The sequence below is a fragment of the Columba livia genome, chromosome 1, assembly GCF_036013475.1.
Source record: "Columba livia isolate bColLiv1 breed racing homer chromosome 1, bColLiv1.pat.W.v2, whole genome shotgun sequence".
Classification (NCBI taxonomy): Eukaryota; Metazoa; Chordata; class Aves; order Columbiformes; family Columbidae; genus Columba; species Columba livia.
This window is the reverse complement of record NC_088602.1, coordinates 65,477,791-65,493,863: the sequence shown is the minus strand read 5'-3', so window position 1 is coordinate 65,493,863 and position 16,073 is coordinate 65,477,791. Positions and strand designations below refer to the sequence as shown.

Sequence of the window (16,073 nt, the reverse complement as noted above, 5' to 3'; positions counted from 1 at the left end):
TTAAAGTGAAAACCTGCCCTGTACAACTGGCAACAAGGGGGTGGGGGGGTGGGTGCCTCGCGGCCAGATGTGTGTTGCTGCTTTTAGGGTGCTGGAGTTGGGCCTTTAGTTCAAATGACAGCTGAGCTGTTGGGGAGTAGTTAAAGGTTTGGGCTCTGCAGGGCAACGTGGTACCTTGGGAAATGTGGACACAGATAATGGTTTCTGTAGTAGTGAAATGATAGCTTGTTATTCTGTTAGGAGAGGAAGAAAAGCAGTCTTCTTCGGCTGCTCAAGTTACTATCTTGCCTATGTTATTTCTTTTTAGATGAGTGGCATGCAAACCTTATTCTCTCCTTTTAAGGCCTATACATTTCTTAGAAACTTTCTCCTGCCTCATTTTATCAGCCTTTGCAACTGTAGTACATGAAGCTGCACATTGCTACATCCTGCACTGATGCAGAGATCAGGGGACATTGTAGGATATAGCAGAGAATGTTAGTTGTTTATTTCTGGTGAAAAGGAAGCTATCATCCATCTAAACACAAGGAGAAAGTTCTTTACTTTGAGGGTTCCAGAGCACTGGAACAGGCTGCCCAGAGAGGTTGTGGAGTCTCCTTCTCTGGAGACATTCAAGACCTGCCTGGACACATTCCTGTGTGATCTGCTCTGGGTGAACCTGCTTTAGCAGGTGGGTTGGACCAGATGATCTCCAGAGATCCATTCCAACCCCAACCATTCTGTGACTCTGTGATCATTTCAGTGCCATAGCAAAGCCTGATCGAAATAACATGGTGTTGTGTCAGTGGCAACCACTTGGGAGTACAGTAGCATTTAAAGTTTAGCTGATCTAAGTATTCCAACCACGCAAATTACTGAAAAGTAGAGTGTATGAAATTCTGCAATTGGCAATGAATAAGCATAGCCAGCTCATGGAGGTCTGTAGTTTTCTTTCTCCGAAGTTTGATACAACAGGGAAAATGTACCTAGAGGTAGAGGAATACATTTTACTTTCAGTTACAGGTATGCAAATCTAAAATAAACTGGTGATAAGTGTGCCAGACTATAAGCCAAACATAGCTATGGATTGCACACACACATTTGTGCTACATAACCTGAATGCAGAATGACAATAGCTCAGTAACTGTTCTCAGAGAGACGTAGTGCATCTGTCTTAGCAGCTTCTTCTCAATTTACTGTGGACTTGATCGGTCCTGAACTGTGTTGAACTGTGTCATATTTGATGCTGCTGCATTACTGTAGGACAAATACAATTCCTGAAACAAATGCTAATTCTTTTTTTCTTTTCAGAAACTCTGAAGAGTTGACATTGTTCAGTGGCTTTATTCATGCTCTCAATTCATTAACTTTTGAACAGGAAGGAACTTACTGCTGATGCTCGTGAGTTGAAGGGAGAATTATACTGTTTACCCTGCCACGACAAAATGGGTGTCCCCATCTGTGGGGCATGTAGAAGACCAATTGAAGGCCGGGTGGTGAATGCTATGGGCAAACAATGGCATGTGGAGGTAAACATCAGATAATACCTTTTCTTTTCGAAACATAAATACTAACATACTTATCTGGGATTTTGCCGATCAGTTTCAACGAAAGGATTAGCAAAGTATTCAGCAGTGATTGGTAAACGCCTTCTCCTAGTCCCATCTTCAACCTTCTTGTGGCTGGTGTTCTGCTGTGAAATGGGATTTATCTCCTACCTTACAGAGAGCTTTGACTGTGAAGCTGAAATCAGTAATCAGACGAGGCACTTACAGAAGAAAATTTCAGAGTGAAAGACAGTACATGTGGAAAGGCAGTAAAATTCTGTGGCAACCGTAATATTACTGAGCATCATAACACCCTTATGCCTTCCAGAGTCACCTGCCATGTAAATACCTCTAAAGCACTTAATGTGAGGGTTCGCATTTCAAGGCCATGTAGAAGATTTAGGAAGACAAACAGTTTATTCCTTTTGTTGTTTTGAAAATCTCCTTCAGCAAACATGTTCACAGGAGTCTAACGTTGGTGCAAATGATTTAAAGTCTCTCCATTCTGCTAACTAATAACATCAGAATCTCTTTGCTTGATTTATATTTTGGGTAACTTTTGGACTGAAATGTTGAAGACCTTAAAAGGAGCATTATTTTAATAGTCTAAATGTAGAAATTAAAAAAATTAACTCTCCTTTTCAAGATGGCACAGCTAGCTCAGTAGACCTCAGTTATGTTCAGTACTGGGCTTGGTTGGTTTGCTTTCCAGAAAAAAAATACCATTACTTCCAAGTAATCCAAAATAATGTATGCAATTTTCTTTGTAGCATTTTGTTTGTGCAAAATGTGAAAAGCCATTCCTGGGTCATCGTCATTACGAGAGAAAAGGCTTGGCATATTGTGAAACCCACTACAATCAGGTAAGGTTGCAAATTTCATAAAATGGTGTTAATTGGTAACTGGTTCATAACTGGTTTTATAAGGTAGAGATGGAAAACCGTGAACATTCTTCTGTTTTCTTATAGGCACCTGTGGGTGTAAGGCCAATTAGTCAATGTTCAGTGGCAATTAATTTATACGGATTTCTCTATACGCTGGTCTGGTGCTGAGAAAGAAAACTGGAGGTATTTCACAAAGTCTAGCCAGGACAGTCAGTATCAAGTTGTGCAAGCTTGGTGGTCCTTAAGTAGAGCTGTTACCAACTTTTACTTGTCTATGAGATCAGAGCAGCTAATGACATTGAGAAAGACACCGAGGTGCCAGAGCAAGTTCAGAGAAGAGTAACAAAGCTGGTGAAGAGTCTGGAGAACAAGTCCTATGAGGGGAGGCTGAGGGAACTGGGGTTGTTCAGCCTGGAGAAAAGGAGGCTGAGGGGAGACCTTATCACGCTCTGCAACCACCTGAAAGGAGGTTGTAGCATGGAGGGGGTTGGTCTCTTCTCCCAAGTAACAAGTGACAGGACAAGAAGAAATGGCCTCAAGTTGTGCCAGGGAAGGTTTAGATTGAATATTAGGAAAAAATTATTCACCCAAAGGGTTGTCAGGCATTGGAACAGGCTGCCCAGGGAAGTGGTAAAGTCACCATTCCTGGAGGTGTTTAAAAGATGTGTAGATGACATTCCTAGGGACATGGTTTAGAGGTAGACTTGGCAGTGACATGTTATCGGTTGGACTCAATAATCTTAAAGGTTCTTCCCAACCAAAATGATTCTATGATTCTGTGGCACCCAATTTTTCCCAAGAAGTTAAAGGAGATTTGCCACTCAGTAGCTGCGGTTTGAGACGAGGCCCTAGTGAGTACTGTGCTTTTTCCCTACAGCTGCTACTCTAAGATAAATGTGTGTTAACAGCTGCATCACCCAGCTCATTCATTAGGCTGCTGAAGACTGCAGACTGAATTTGTCAGAGGACACCACCTAGTGACCACTTGCATTTATATAGGAGTAATGTCGCATGGTACCATCTCTCTCCAGACTCCCTTAGTTGTGCAGTCCAGCATCACCACCGTATAGACCTTTTTTATTTGGAAACAATCTGCATTGTGTCACGTCCACCTCTTTGCTTGTATAAATACAAGATTAGGGGTTACATCTGGGAGTTGTAAGGCATCTGCTAATTACAGACAGATTCTTAATTTGTCAGTGATGAGGGACAGATGATTGAGATGTTGCTGGCATACTTGTAGACAATAAATGCCTTGACATGAGTAGTCATAGTGTTGCAGCCATAATGGGGCAAGTACATGTACCAGACAGGAGTTGTATGTAGTGTGCATATCTTCTTACTGGGTTAACTACTAAACTTAGAAAAGACACATGAATTTTTAGGCACTTCTTAATTGTTGTGTTGTAGACAAATGTTAAGCCTGGAAGTAGAATGAATTATTTGTGGCCTTTTTTTTTTTTTAATAAAAATAACATTTCCCTACAGTTTTTACCAGAAAGAGCAATATGTTGTTCTAGTCATGCATGTAAGTTCAAACATTAAATTGGCTGATTAGTAATATTGTGTATGTGACACCGATTGCTGTATTTCAGATGTTCAGGATTAGAGAAATGTTAAAACAAAATCATATTTGCAGAGGATCAAACAGGTGTAAACAAATGTTTTTGTCTGTAATATTATAAAGATGTTTTGTCAGAACATGATGCAAAACGCATTTCGAAAACCAAACCAAATTTGCCAGCATTCTCTTTATTTTACTGAAATAAATAGGAAAGCTATTGTGCCCATATATAGTTATTTTGTTAGTCTGAGAAGCTACTCTCAATAAAATCCTTACATTAACAATTATTTACTTCTCTTTCCTTTTCAGCTATTTGGTGATGTTTGCTTCCATTGCAACCGTGTGATTGAAGGAGATGGTAAGCACTTTTGTAACTGTTTCCTCAATGTTCCTTTCTGATGGAAGTTCTCTTTATAAGTGGAAGTAAGGGAAAAGCAGCCTCCTGTTGAATTCTTGATTGCTCTCATTTAAACAAAACCAACCATTCTCTTAATCAGAAATTAGGCTAGAGCTGATTATTCAGAGACCAAATGGTAAGAAAGCCTTACAGTGAGTGTTTCATGATGGTAGAAGACCACCCAGGGGCTGAAGAGAACTGTGGCCAACTGGAAACCCCTTAGTGAGATGCAAAGGCCATGGATGCTGAGAGATGCACTGGGGTGGCTTCCTGCTGCACCAGCTTCAAACAAGAACACATGCAAGGGCAAGGATGACCACACGGGCATCTCCTCAAAGGAATTCAGGGGTCATGAACCAAATTTGAAAGTACTTAAATAGTGAAAAATGTGGGTGGGCACTCGGATTATTTTTTTTTAGGTGCCTAGTTTCCATTATTTCGGTTTGGTTCCTGGAAATATTTACCTATCTATCACGGGCACCCATCTTTTAAAAATCTAGGCTGATAATAATATCACAAACCCAAGAAAGATTGTATTTGGAAAAATGTGTCCTATAAATGCAGAACTGGAAGCAAGTGGTTTAAGTTTAGAGGGTTTTTTGAGGCAGGGAGGGTGGGAAGTGTTTTGGATGGGTTTTTTTTGGACAACAATGATAAAATGCCAAAAAGAAAATTATTCTACCTGAAATAACGCAACATTGTTATGTGCCTTTTTACCCCTGCCTGAAGTAAATACTGTAATACCAGTGTTATCTTCACCTAAGCCAAAGCCCGTAGCAAAGCAGGAGGAAGCCTCTAGTGTGTAAAAAGAGACGTAAACTAGTTTACAGTCATGTAACTACCAGGTGAGACCTACATTCCAGTGATGTGGTTTCCCCACATTGTCTGGACCGGACTATACCTGCAGAGCTACAATCCAAAATGCTTTGGAGGAAACACTGTCCTTCTTTTCCATAAAATCCTACTAGAATGAGCAGAACTGGATCTTGAGGTGAATGAAAAGATTCAGATAACTACATCTCTGTGTGTTTCTAACTCTTCACCATGTAATCTGACACCCATATTGCGTATTTTGGTCTCTGACCTGAACAGAATATAGTGTAATGCAGTAATTTCTTTATTTTCAATGTACATCATCAGGTACATTTCTTCTTTCATTTCTGCACACAAATTTGACACTGCTGTCACAAATTTTAAGTATCTAGTATTGATCTCTCTGGTGAAACAAACATCTGTGGCAGCACTTTTTCAGGAGAGTGTCTATGACTGTATTGCAGAGGTTGCTTGGGAGCATAAACTTTCTTTTAAATAGTATTATTTTGGCAAGCAATGGAATAATTATGCATCTGTGAACGTGCTTGTCCCATAGTACAGGAAAAAAAGCTCTGCATAACAACGCTCTAGTTTGGTTGTTGTTGAAAAATGTATTTCATGAGAAAACCATTGTCCTGCATCTTCTAACTTAGATTAGAAGAGAGGCAAATTGTGTCAGGAAAAAGTGGGAAGGTAAATTGAAAGAGAGGAAAATATAGAGAACAGAGAAAATAGTTATGTTCTCTCCAAAGCAAAGAACAAATATACATCCAAGTTTGTCTTGATCAAGTAATTTATCCCTCAAGTCCATTAATTTTTTCTCCTTGGTAGTGCTGTTTTACCAGCAGCATCCTGACTGCTGGCTTGACTTTATTTCCTTTGGCTGGGCAAGCGCTCCTGTCAATGGTTCTGCAGCCTGAACAGGAGCTGAGAGATGACACCGAGTGAAAACATAAAACACCTTCTTGCTGGATGGCTATTCAGCTGTCATAGTCTCCTGATTAAGTTGGAAATACGGCCTCATAAAGCAGTTGCCTGAGGTCAGCATGCTGTGAGGTGGAAGCAGGCAACAGGAGGCAGAAATGGGTTAAACTGGTCTTTCTGGTGAACACAGCATTGTATGTCTCCTCAGAGACAGTTTTGTCAATGCTTCATAGCCCTGCTGCGCTACACTCACATGTGCCTTCCCAGTCTTGCCACATTACTGTTATAGAATCACAGAATGGTTGGGGTTGGAAGTGACCTCTGGAGATCATCTAGTCCAACCCACCTGCTAAAGCAGGTTCACCCAGAGCAGATCACACAGGAATGTGTCCAGGTGGGTTTTGAATGTCTCCAGAGAAGGAGACTCCACAGCCTCTCTGGGCAGCCTGTTCCAGTGCTCTGGCACCCTCAAAGTAAAGAACTTTCTCCTCATAGTCAGATGGAACCTCCAGTGCTTCAGCCTGTGCCTGTTGCCCCTCATCGCTGGGCACCACTGAAAGGAGTCTGGCCCCATCCTCTTGACATCCACCCTTCAGATGTTTGTAAGCATTGATAACATCGCCTCTCAGGATGGTCCAGAATACTTGGGACAAAAACCAAATGACTGTTCTTCATGTCTCATGAGCTTAAAATTTTTGTAATATCTTTTTTTTTCTTGTCTGCAATGCTAATGATATCTTTTTTTTTTCCCCATCGCCCTAGTTGTGTCTGCTCTGAATAAGGCATGGTGTGTGCACTGTTTCGCTTGTTCAACTTGCAACACTAAGTTAACACTCAAGTAAGTTTACCAATAAGTGTGATGCCTTCAAAACATATCAGTGGTTATCTTTGAAGTGTTGCTGTAGTGTAACTGTGATGGTATGAAAAACATACAAGCAGCACTAAGAAAATATGTGCATCTTTCTTCCTCTTGCTCCACTTACTAATTTACATCTCTTTTAGCTATGTATTCAGGTCTTCTTTCAGTCTTCTTAACTCTTCTCCTTTTCTGTCCTTTATTTTTTCTGTGTTTAACTCTAAAGGGATAAGTTTGTTGAAATTGATCTAAAACCTGTCTGCAAACACTGTTATGAGAAAATGCCAGATGAATTTAAGCGGCGACTTGCCAAACGGGAACGTGAAGCAAAGGATAAAGAGAAGCAGAAAAAGAAAAAGCCAATCTGTTTGTAAACTTTTTTTCCTTCTCACCACCACCTCTGCTCCTTTCTTCTTTGGTCAGTGCTAAGGAAGCTTTTATTTTCAGTTATTGCATGAATTTATGCCAATCAAAACCGAAATATTTTTCACACAACTGCAACTTCAACATTAAGTTGTTATTCTGTTACCTTATGTTTCGTCTCTTCAGCTCTGCAGTTAGGTTTGAAAGCCTTTTCAAATGACAGTTAATAAATATGGACGTTTGGGTAAAAACTACATAACTCACTCAACAGGGTACTGTAATTACTCTTTACAATGTATAACCTTGTGAAAGTAACTTCATATTTATATGTATAAGTTGCAGTTGTGATCTTCTGCTTGTGCACGTTTAATAGGATACTTTTTTTTTCCCCCCCACTATCCCTGCTGCTAAAACTTTGTCTGGTTTTTGCTTTGTTGTTTTAGGAACAAATTTGTTGAGTTTGATATGAAGCCTGTCTGCAAAAAGTGTTACGAGAAGTTTCCTCTAGAGCTGAAGAAAAGACTGAAGAAACTAGCTGAAACTTTGGGAAGGAAGTAAAGGCTTCAGCTGGTCCCCTTCCTTTGTGAAAATCTTATATATATTACTGGGTGGGAGGGGTGCTGCTTTGAGTCTGCGATCAGACAACAAATTATGATGTGTGCCTTTTATCAAATCAAAATATCTTAAGATTTTCTGTTCTCTATCCATGTACATTTATGCTTATTTGTTGATAAGCAGACCATACTTCCAAACTAAATTAAATACCAGCTCACCTGAAATGTTTTTGACTCTTTTAATGCAGCTGAACTGATGCAAGTGGCCCATTCTGCACAGTAATCTCTGTGGGAATTCACAGACAGAAAATTTGCTTGTGAATACCTGCAAAAACAAACTGTGCAAATGTGTCCAACTTTAGGACCATCTATTGTCATTTATATTCATTAAAGTATTAGCCTTCAAATTAAGCATGTACACAAAACTTGCCCAAGTCAAGTGACTTGGGCAAGAAACCAACATACTTCACCTCGTGGAAAAAGTGACACTTGGATTTCAGGCCAAGTGGTTTCACTAAAGGGTCTTTCTTTGAGGTGGTTTGAAGAGTATCAGACTTCTACATACAGTCACTGTACAAACGACCTGCTTCTGATAGATTATGCTTACATGATGAATCTTAGTACATCTGGCTTAGCATGAAATATCTATATAAAATATATATTCCTGGTGCAAGAAATGAGCATACTCAGAACTACTTGAACTTTGCTATATTCCACTCAAAATAACACATTAACTTTTATATATGCTTTTGCATTCTGTTTACTTTTTGTGCCTTATTCTGCTGGACCATACATAACAGTGTTCCATTAAATATATATATATATAGTTTTATTTTTTATTTCATATTTTTATGCAGAAACCATATACAAGGTATTTTCAAAAGATAACATACTTTGCCTTAACTATACAGGATGCGAGAACTATTTTGTTTCAAATGTGAATACCTGAGCTTAAAATTTAACTTCTGGACTTCACTAAGTTTCAGAACAATACTGAAAATGCGTATTTCAATTAACTGGCAATGTTACTTTTACACCTATGAGTGTAAATATACAAGGTTTGATCCTGCTAGGATCTATTTGTTTAGCCAAGAACTGAGCTCACAAATCATCAGAACTCTTTATAACGTACATTTAATTGTTTTATACTATTGACTTCTGTCCATGCAATTCTGTTTTATTTTTTCCTTTCTTATAGAAAATAGTTACTTAGAACTTCTTGATGGTACTACATTATGAAGTATGCAAACTTTTTTTTTAATTAGTGACTTAGACAGATATTATGTAATTACATTTTAGGAAGCAAAATGTTCTTTCCTGTTAATGAAAAATTAGTTGCTCCAAAATATCTGCTTTCCAATGTCATCAATAAAGGCTATGTTATTAAACCTTGTATCACTTCTCTTAAGTGATTGCTTGAGAAGGGTGGGAAGGCAACTAGACTCTCTCGGTTCCCCATGCTTTTACGTATGATTCTATGTAAATACTTCCTCTTTATCCTGATTTAAAGAAGACATCTGCCTTTCCGAAGTATCCCGCTGCTTAGGCTCATGAAAGAAACCACAGCTTGTTTCATAAAGAACAACTTGATGCATCTGGATATTTTCTGAATTGGCAGAGTCACTAGGTTTTCCTATAGAAAACAGGCATTTAAGTGTATGAGTGTAAAACATACACCTTTCTATCTTTTTCTCTTCCTTTCACTGTAATGAAACTGTCACCCCAAACTTCCAATTTAATGTTAGGTAGGGTACTTTTTTACTGTTTTATTCTACATAGTTATTGAATGCTTGTGAGGGATGCACTTGACCCACCCCCGCCAGCCAAACCAGCAGCAGTTTGGTCCAAGTTCTAGAGGAGGGAAAGGCCTGAGCTGTAGCCACGCCAAGATTTTTTGGGAAAGCCACAAGGAAGCAGAACGGCAACTGAACGCTGATGAGTTGTGGGTGCAAGGAATCTCAGGCAGACCTTTCCCACTGTATGCGATTTGACTGTGAGTCAACCACTTTATTCTATAAATATGACAGCCTGAGTGAGCCTACTTTAAGCTCTCTCTGTGAAATAAGATGGCTGTATGGTGATGGTTTTACTACTCACACACCTGTGGATGAGCCCAATCTAAGTTTCATATTAATCATTTAGCATGTAAAGAGAAGTAAATGCATTAGAAGTAATAGAAGTAAATGCATACTGAATATAAAGAATCATCGAGAAGTATAAAGTCATGTGATTTTTAATATACTCTCTGCTTCATGTTACTTAGTAAGCTGGATTTGTTGAAAACTTAAGCTGTAAAGTACTGCTCATATTTACCAAAAACAACTACACTGAACACTTGCAAGATAAGGCCTGTTTTGCACTTCACTGAGAAAAAAAGGATTTATTCAGACAAAACAGCACCTACAAGGCTATGGACTATAAAAAATGTCTACAGCTAAACAAAACAAAGGTACATATGAGATCAGTGAAAAAGGTCCAATGAGAAGCAAGAAGACTCCAAAGTGAAATATTGCTATTGGACTGAATTGTGGTATGAATGGTTTGTGAAAGATATAAAAGTCTGTGGTTTTCTAGGCTCAGGTGGGACCTCTGTGCAGGCACTCAGCTTGAGCCAGCCCTCTTGTTCTTCTACTCCATTAAATTTTTTTTCTGAGAATTTTGTTTCCTGAAAGTCTGCCCTGGATACGGTTATCAGGCCTCACCTGAAAGTTTGCTTCTGGAGCCCTAAAATATGGACACCAGAGCAAACAGTTATCAGATAGGTAACACTTGAAAGTTTGCTTTTGTGAACAGTTACAGGCCTCCCCTGAAAGTTTGCCTTCAGAGCTCAAAAATACAGACTTCAGAGCGAACAGTTATAAGGGGGAGAAGAATCCTGAAAGTTTGCACTGTAACCAATACAGGCCTCGCCTGAAAGTTTGCCTGCAGCACTCCAAGACACAGGCTCTGGAGTAAACAATTATCAGGGAGAGAAGATGCCTGAAAGTTTGCTTCATGAACAGGTACAGGCACCTGGAGAGAAAATTGCATTTGACTTGGCATATTCCCTCCATGCAGTAAATAACAGAGTGAACTTGCCACTGAACTTTTTTTAAGTTGCACTTCCCTTTGAGAAATCCAAACAATACTGCAACAGTTCAGTAACTGAATGCAGTCCTGACTATGTTAAAGACTAGAAGAGCTTAAAATGTCACCAAAAAAATGTTTACATAACTAGAATGGTAGCACTGCTGGGATTTCAGACCATGCCATGGATTCAGTAGATCATACTCAGCAGTGCTTCCTCTAAATTGTAATCACTTCTTGTCCTAGGTTTTCCACATGACTGTACATCTTTTCCTCCAGCCTACGTATGTGCAGCCCTGCTGCTTAAAGGATCAGGGAGGGTCCGTAATCCTGAGACTAAATGGCAATACCTGGCTCACGTCCAAATTGCTTGGGGCTACATTCTACTATGACATAGCAGCCTGGTTGCCACTCTACAGCCACAGGTCTCCCCTGGACCCTGTGGAGGCCCTGTGACCCTATGATGGGATGGTTTTTTTCTGTTTCCAAGCTTCTAGTGGTGAACACTGTGCTATGGTTCACCAAGGCAGTGGTTTCTATTTCATGAACATGAGCATTTGTATCTCAGACCCCATGATGTAGCACTGAGAGTATGTGAGGGTACTTGAGGGTCCAAAGCCTGATGAGTCATGGAAAAAGGTTGGTTGGAAGGGGTAGAGATCAGCTAGCCCAACCATCTGCTCAAAGCAGGTCTAACTTCAAAGCTGGATCAGTATTGAAGGTCTTGCCAAGCTGTGAGTGTCTCCATGGAAGGAGATTTCACAGACCTTTGTGGGCAATATGTTCCAGTGAATAATCACCCTCATGGTAAACTTATTTTATTATTGAGGTCTTATGTTGAGTGCAGGGTTCCCCAAATCCATACTGCTCTCTTGGGAGCTGTCTTTGGAGTGAACGATCACTGAAATAACCCTGGACATTGTCATGAAGATAATTAATTAAAAGCAGTCGCAAAACAGATCCAGGGAGCATGTTAGCAATTAGGCAGGCTGGACAATTACAGGTCTGGTGCTGAAGCTCACTTCCTGGTCTGTCAGTATTACTAGTATTTTGCATAGTTGCACATACTTTCCTGAAAGAGGCAGAGTTTATTATTGTTTTTCTACATGACCCCTACTGTGTCTCTCGAAGAAGGCTATGAGCCTGGGATGTGGAAAGGGATGCCTCAGAAGCTTTGCCCCTTCCTGCTGCGCAGGATCAATTTTGAAGCCCCTGCTTACACTAACAACAAGGAGCACTTCAAGAAGCCCAATGGATGTAGCCGTAGGGGTAAAAAGCTGAGCCTAAAGCCCTTCTGCTATCGGCAGTGGCAAGGCCTGTGCTCAGACAGTGAGCCGGGCTGAGCTAAGTCAGGTTGCAGAGGATAGCACTAGAGTCAACTGGAGCTGCCTTCCTGGTGGTGTCATCACTGGGGACAACACGGAGGTGCCACTTTCACAGGGATGGGCAAGAAGGTGACCAGTGTCAAGGCACTGGGGCTGAATGAAGGCAATTTCCTATGGCTCCCCATCAGTTTCCTCCAGTGAGCCAACTCCAGCATTTTGCTCCACAACAGCACCACAACTTCTGTTACTTGGGCCTGGCAGGTGCTGATAAATTGTTTGGCAATCCCAGTGGTAGACACACCATCCAAAAAAGTACAGAGAAAAAAAGATCCTCTTTCTTCTTAGAGAATTAAATCCAGATCCTCTTTCTTCTTAGGAAATTAAATCCAACGTCTAAATAAATCACTGTTAATAAAGCAAATAATATAAGAGAGGGTTAATTCTTTCAGCCAGGCTGTCACATGGATGCTGCTCATCTCCTTACAGGAACAAGCTGGGTTATGTTTTATTAATTTTTCTGGCAAAAAATGGTAAGAGCTTTGGGGATGTCAGTACTTCTTATGCATAACAGAAATTATATGGCTGTCAGTGGGCTGCTTAAGATTGAAAACAGGACACATTTTTAATGATGCTTCTCTGGAGACAGAGCCCAGTGGCCTAATTTTGCCCAAAGCGCCTGCGGTGGCAGAGGAGAGATGGGATGGGCGAATCCAGTGAGCAGAACCCCAGCCTGCCAGCTGGGAATCACACGGTAGGGCAGGGGCGTCAAACTCATTTCCAGCGGGGGTCACATCAGCCTCGCGGTTGCCTTCAACGGGCCGAATGTAATTTTACGACTGTATAAATGTAACTACCCTTACATTCCGGGCTACAGAGCAACGACGAGTGCTCAGCGTCACCAAACTTTCACAACTGTAACCTTGGCAAATTCCACCTGTTTCGAGGGTTGCTGATCTTGTCATCTTTCATCCACATTCCCAGCTGTGCCTCAGAATAAGAGTGTAACTACGCTCTTCACAGTGGCAGGAAAATAGCAGTTTCTCACCGTAACTGCTAGAGGATTTGGAAACTCATTTTCTAGAACGCTGGATCCCAGTAATAAGGCCCATGCTTATGGATTAAATTCACAGTTTTGATGAGCCACGAGATGCAATATTTGGTGAAAAAACACTGAGGTTTGTTTCCACACGTGAAGGTTTTCCGTGACAGCCAAGGCCGGTGCACAAATGGAAGCCGCTCTAGTAGCAACAGAGCCAACAGAGCTGCCTCTTGAAGTTCAGCTCCACAGGGACGCCGGCAGCCGTTAAGCCGCGCCGTTACCTCGGCCGCGCCCCTCACTGCCTCCGGCCAACGGCCTCGCGGGGGGGTCGAAGAGAGGCTCAACCATCGCCTCACCAGGCGGGCTCCCTGAGGGAAGGAAAGAGAGCGGCCCGGACCCCCCGCCACCGCGATCGGCCTGCAGAGAACCACGTCCCGCTGCCCCCACCCTGCAAAGACTGCGCGCTCCTGCTCCACCTCCGCACATACAAGGCCTCCGCGCATGCGCAGAGAGCGGTGCCCGCCGAGGCGCCGCCCTCCCCGCTGCGGGCGGTGATGGGAAGCGGCCGGACGCGGGGGGAGGGCGTGGGACGGCTCTTGCGCACTCGCCGGAGCCGAGTGCTCTGTACGGTTGCGCGGGAACTTGCGTAACGCACCAGCGGCCGCCGCGTCCTTTCGTCGCTTCCTCCTTCCTTTCCGAAGGCGCCGCGCGAAGGCCGGCCGGGAAGCCGTTCCGCCTGGAGGGAGTGAGGGAGGCCGGGCGCGGCCCCCGCCGCGGCGCCATGATGAGGCGCACGAAGCCCGAAGTGGAGCGGTACGTCGCCTCCGTGCAGGCCGCCGCGCCTTCTCCCAGAGAGGTGAGTGCTGCCGGCGGAACCTCCCGCGGCTTTGCGTTTCTCTCCGACGCCGGCTCCGGACGGCGTTGCGGTTGCTGGCGGCCGCCCGGCCCGTCCTGGCTCGGTGCGGCCCGCGGTGGCGTCCTTTCCCGTCTCGCGTGGGGCGGCAGTGGCGGCCATCCCTCGCTTGCTGAGCGGCGGCCGCTTCCCGCCCAGGCGGCAGGCCTGGCTGCTGCTCCGGTCGGCACGGAAAAGCCCCGGGGAGGGCCGGGTTGATGACTGGGTGTGCCGGAGCTCCCCGCGCCGTGTCGAGCGGTGAGGTCCTTGGGTTTGGTCTGCTCTGTCCTTCCTCATCCCTGTTGGTAAGAGGGAAAGGGGGTTATGGTGTCTCTGGGTCCGTATGACTCCTGTCTGAGTCCGTATTTACTCAGGGGTTCTTAAAGTCGAGTGAGCTAAGGGAAGCTGCTGTGAGGGAGGGCTTGGGGTTTCGCTTGCTAGAGGTGCTTTCCCTAACCAGCAGCAGTGGTTTTACCAGGGCTGTGCACCTGCCTTTTACACCTGGTAAGCCTTAGTGTAGCTTTGAAGAGTCCACAGACTCTCTAAATTGAGCGTTCTTCAGTTTTGTGAGAGTGTAGTTCATGAGTTTCCCGAGTTTCATTTATTCAGAAAAATAAAGAAGTCAAAAAGGGAATATGTGAGACACTTTCAGTTTTCTTTCTGCTGTGTGATTAGTATTCTTGTCTGTATGACTGCCTTGTGAAGTAACAGCGTTAAGAGAGGGAGAACTTGGAGGAAAATAACTCTCCTACTGTATTTTAGTAACTGGAAAGAAGAGTGAGGAACTCTGCATGACTGGTTATCTTTCTATTATATCTGGAAAATGGTATACAGGTCACAGCAGTCTGCTGCATTTCTTGGGAGCTATTTAATCCTGAAAGATCCTGTTCTGCTGCTTTTAACTGATTTTTGTTGCAGAGGTAGAATATTCAGCAGTATGTTGTATAGCATGAATGCATCCGTGTTCATCATTATGCAGTAGGGCCTTTATGCAGGGCTTGTGTACCTCATCATCATTTGTACCTTTCCCAACAGCAACAAAGTTGTCCTGTGACTGTGTTTAATTGACTTGGGTGCTGTTTAGACCAAATAATGTCAAATATATCACTGCCAGAATGAGAGATGCTCTCTAATTGTTCTGATATTCCTACCAAATTCAACAAAAAAAACCCCTCTCCTTCTGTTGTGCTGAAGCCCAACTGGTGCACATTTAACTTTTGTTTGTTTTTAAGTAATGCTAACAACTAATTGTATAGTTTAGTCAATGGTGGAAATAGTTACTGGTTTTCTTATGTTGATTTGGGGGGGTGGGGGAATGGGTGTGTGCTTATAAGGCTACAAAGCAGTTATTTTGAGGTTTCATCTGTGTTTAAAAGGAGATGCCAAGTGTGACTCCACTCTGACAATTTCAATGTTTCCTTTTTATAGCATACTTCAAAAATACAGACTGAAAACTTGAAGTATCTTAGGAGGCCTGGTTTCATTCTAAAGTATTTCTGAAAGTTTTGTATGAATAGAGGGGATGGCAGAAGGAGGAAGATGAGTGGTTCAAGTGTATTCAAAATGTACACACCTGTTTGGAATTATAGATGTAACTAGCTCCATTATTTCTTGGTTCACAAGCAAAATCTGCTTTTGAACTGATACTGGGAATCTCAAGGTTTAAATTTCTGCCTCGTTTAATTCTATCTTGAGGTTTTTGCTTGACTTAGTTCTTTAGCTCATTCCTTTTACCCTTTTTCTGTTGTCCATGCTTTTGCTGTCTAGCCCTCTGCCTCCTCTCTGTTTCTTTTTGGTTTACCTTTTACTTCCTTGTTCTGCCCTGTAAAAAAATATACTTGGAGATGTTTCACCTTTTGCCTATAGAGTG

The 16,073-nt window shown here is 42.4% G+C and overlaps 2 protein-coding genes across 22 annotated transcripts in view; both read left to right on the top strand.

Moving 5' to 3' along the window:
• LIMS1 (LIM zinc finger domain containing 1) overlaps positions 1–9,274 on the top strand; it is a 79,555-nt gene extending 70,281 nt beyond the window's left edge. For 8 of the 14 annotated variants that reach the window (XM_065059940.1, XM_065060012.1, XM_065059999.1 and 5 more), the window contains exons 6-11: positions 1,358–1,508; positions 2,297–2,389; positions 4,284–4,332; positions 6,871–6,946; positions 7,191–7,382; positions 7,771–9,274. In XM_065059940.1, the coding sequence (XP_064916012.1) occupies positions 1,358–1,508; positions 2,297–2,389; positions 4,284–4,332; positions 6,871–6,946; positions 7,191–7,338 (517 nt within the window). In that variant the 3' untranslated portion in view covers positions 7,339–7,382; positions 7,771–9,274. The remainder of the gene's footprint in view (positions 1–1,357; positions 1,509–2,296; positions 2,390–4,283; positions 4,333–6,870; positions 6,947–7,190; positions 7,383–7,770) is intronic. The other 6 variants (XM_065059952.1, XM_065060020.1, XM_065060021.1 and 3 more) reach the window with 1 other exon arrangement.
• Positions 9,275–13,872: 4,598 nt separating this feature from the next.
• The window catches only part of RGPD4 (RANBP2 like and GRIP domain containing 4), a 33,361-nt gene continuing 31,160 nt past the window's right edge, over positions 13,873–16,073 (top strand). For all 8 annotated transcript variants that reach the window (XM_065059846.1, XM_005498423.4, XM_021287774.2 and 5 more), the window contains exon 1: positions 13,873–14,167. In XM_065059846.1, coding sequence (XP_064915918.1) covers positions 14,093–14,167 — 75 coding nt within the window. In that variant the 5' untranslated portion in view covers positions 13,873–14,092. The remainder of the gene's footprint in view (positions 14,168–16,073) is intronic.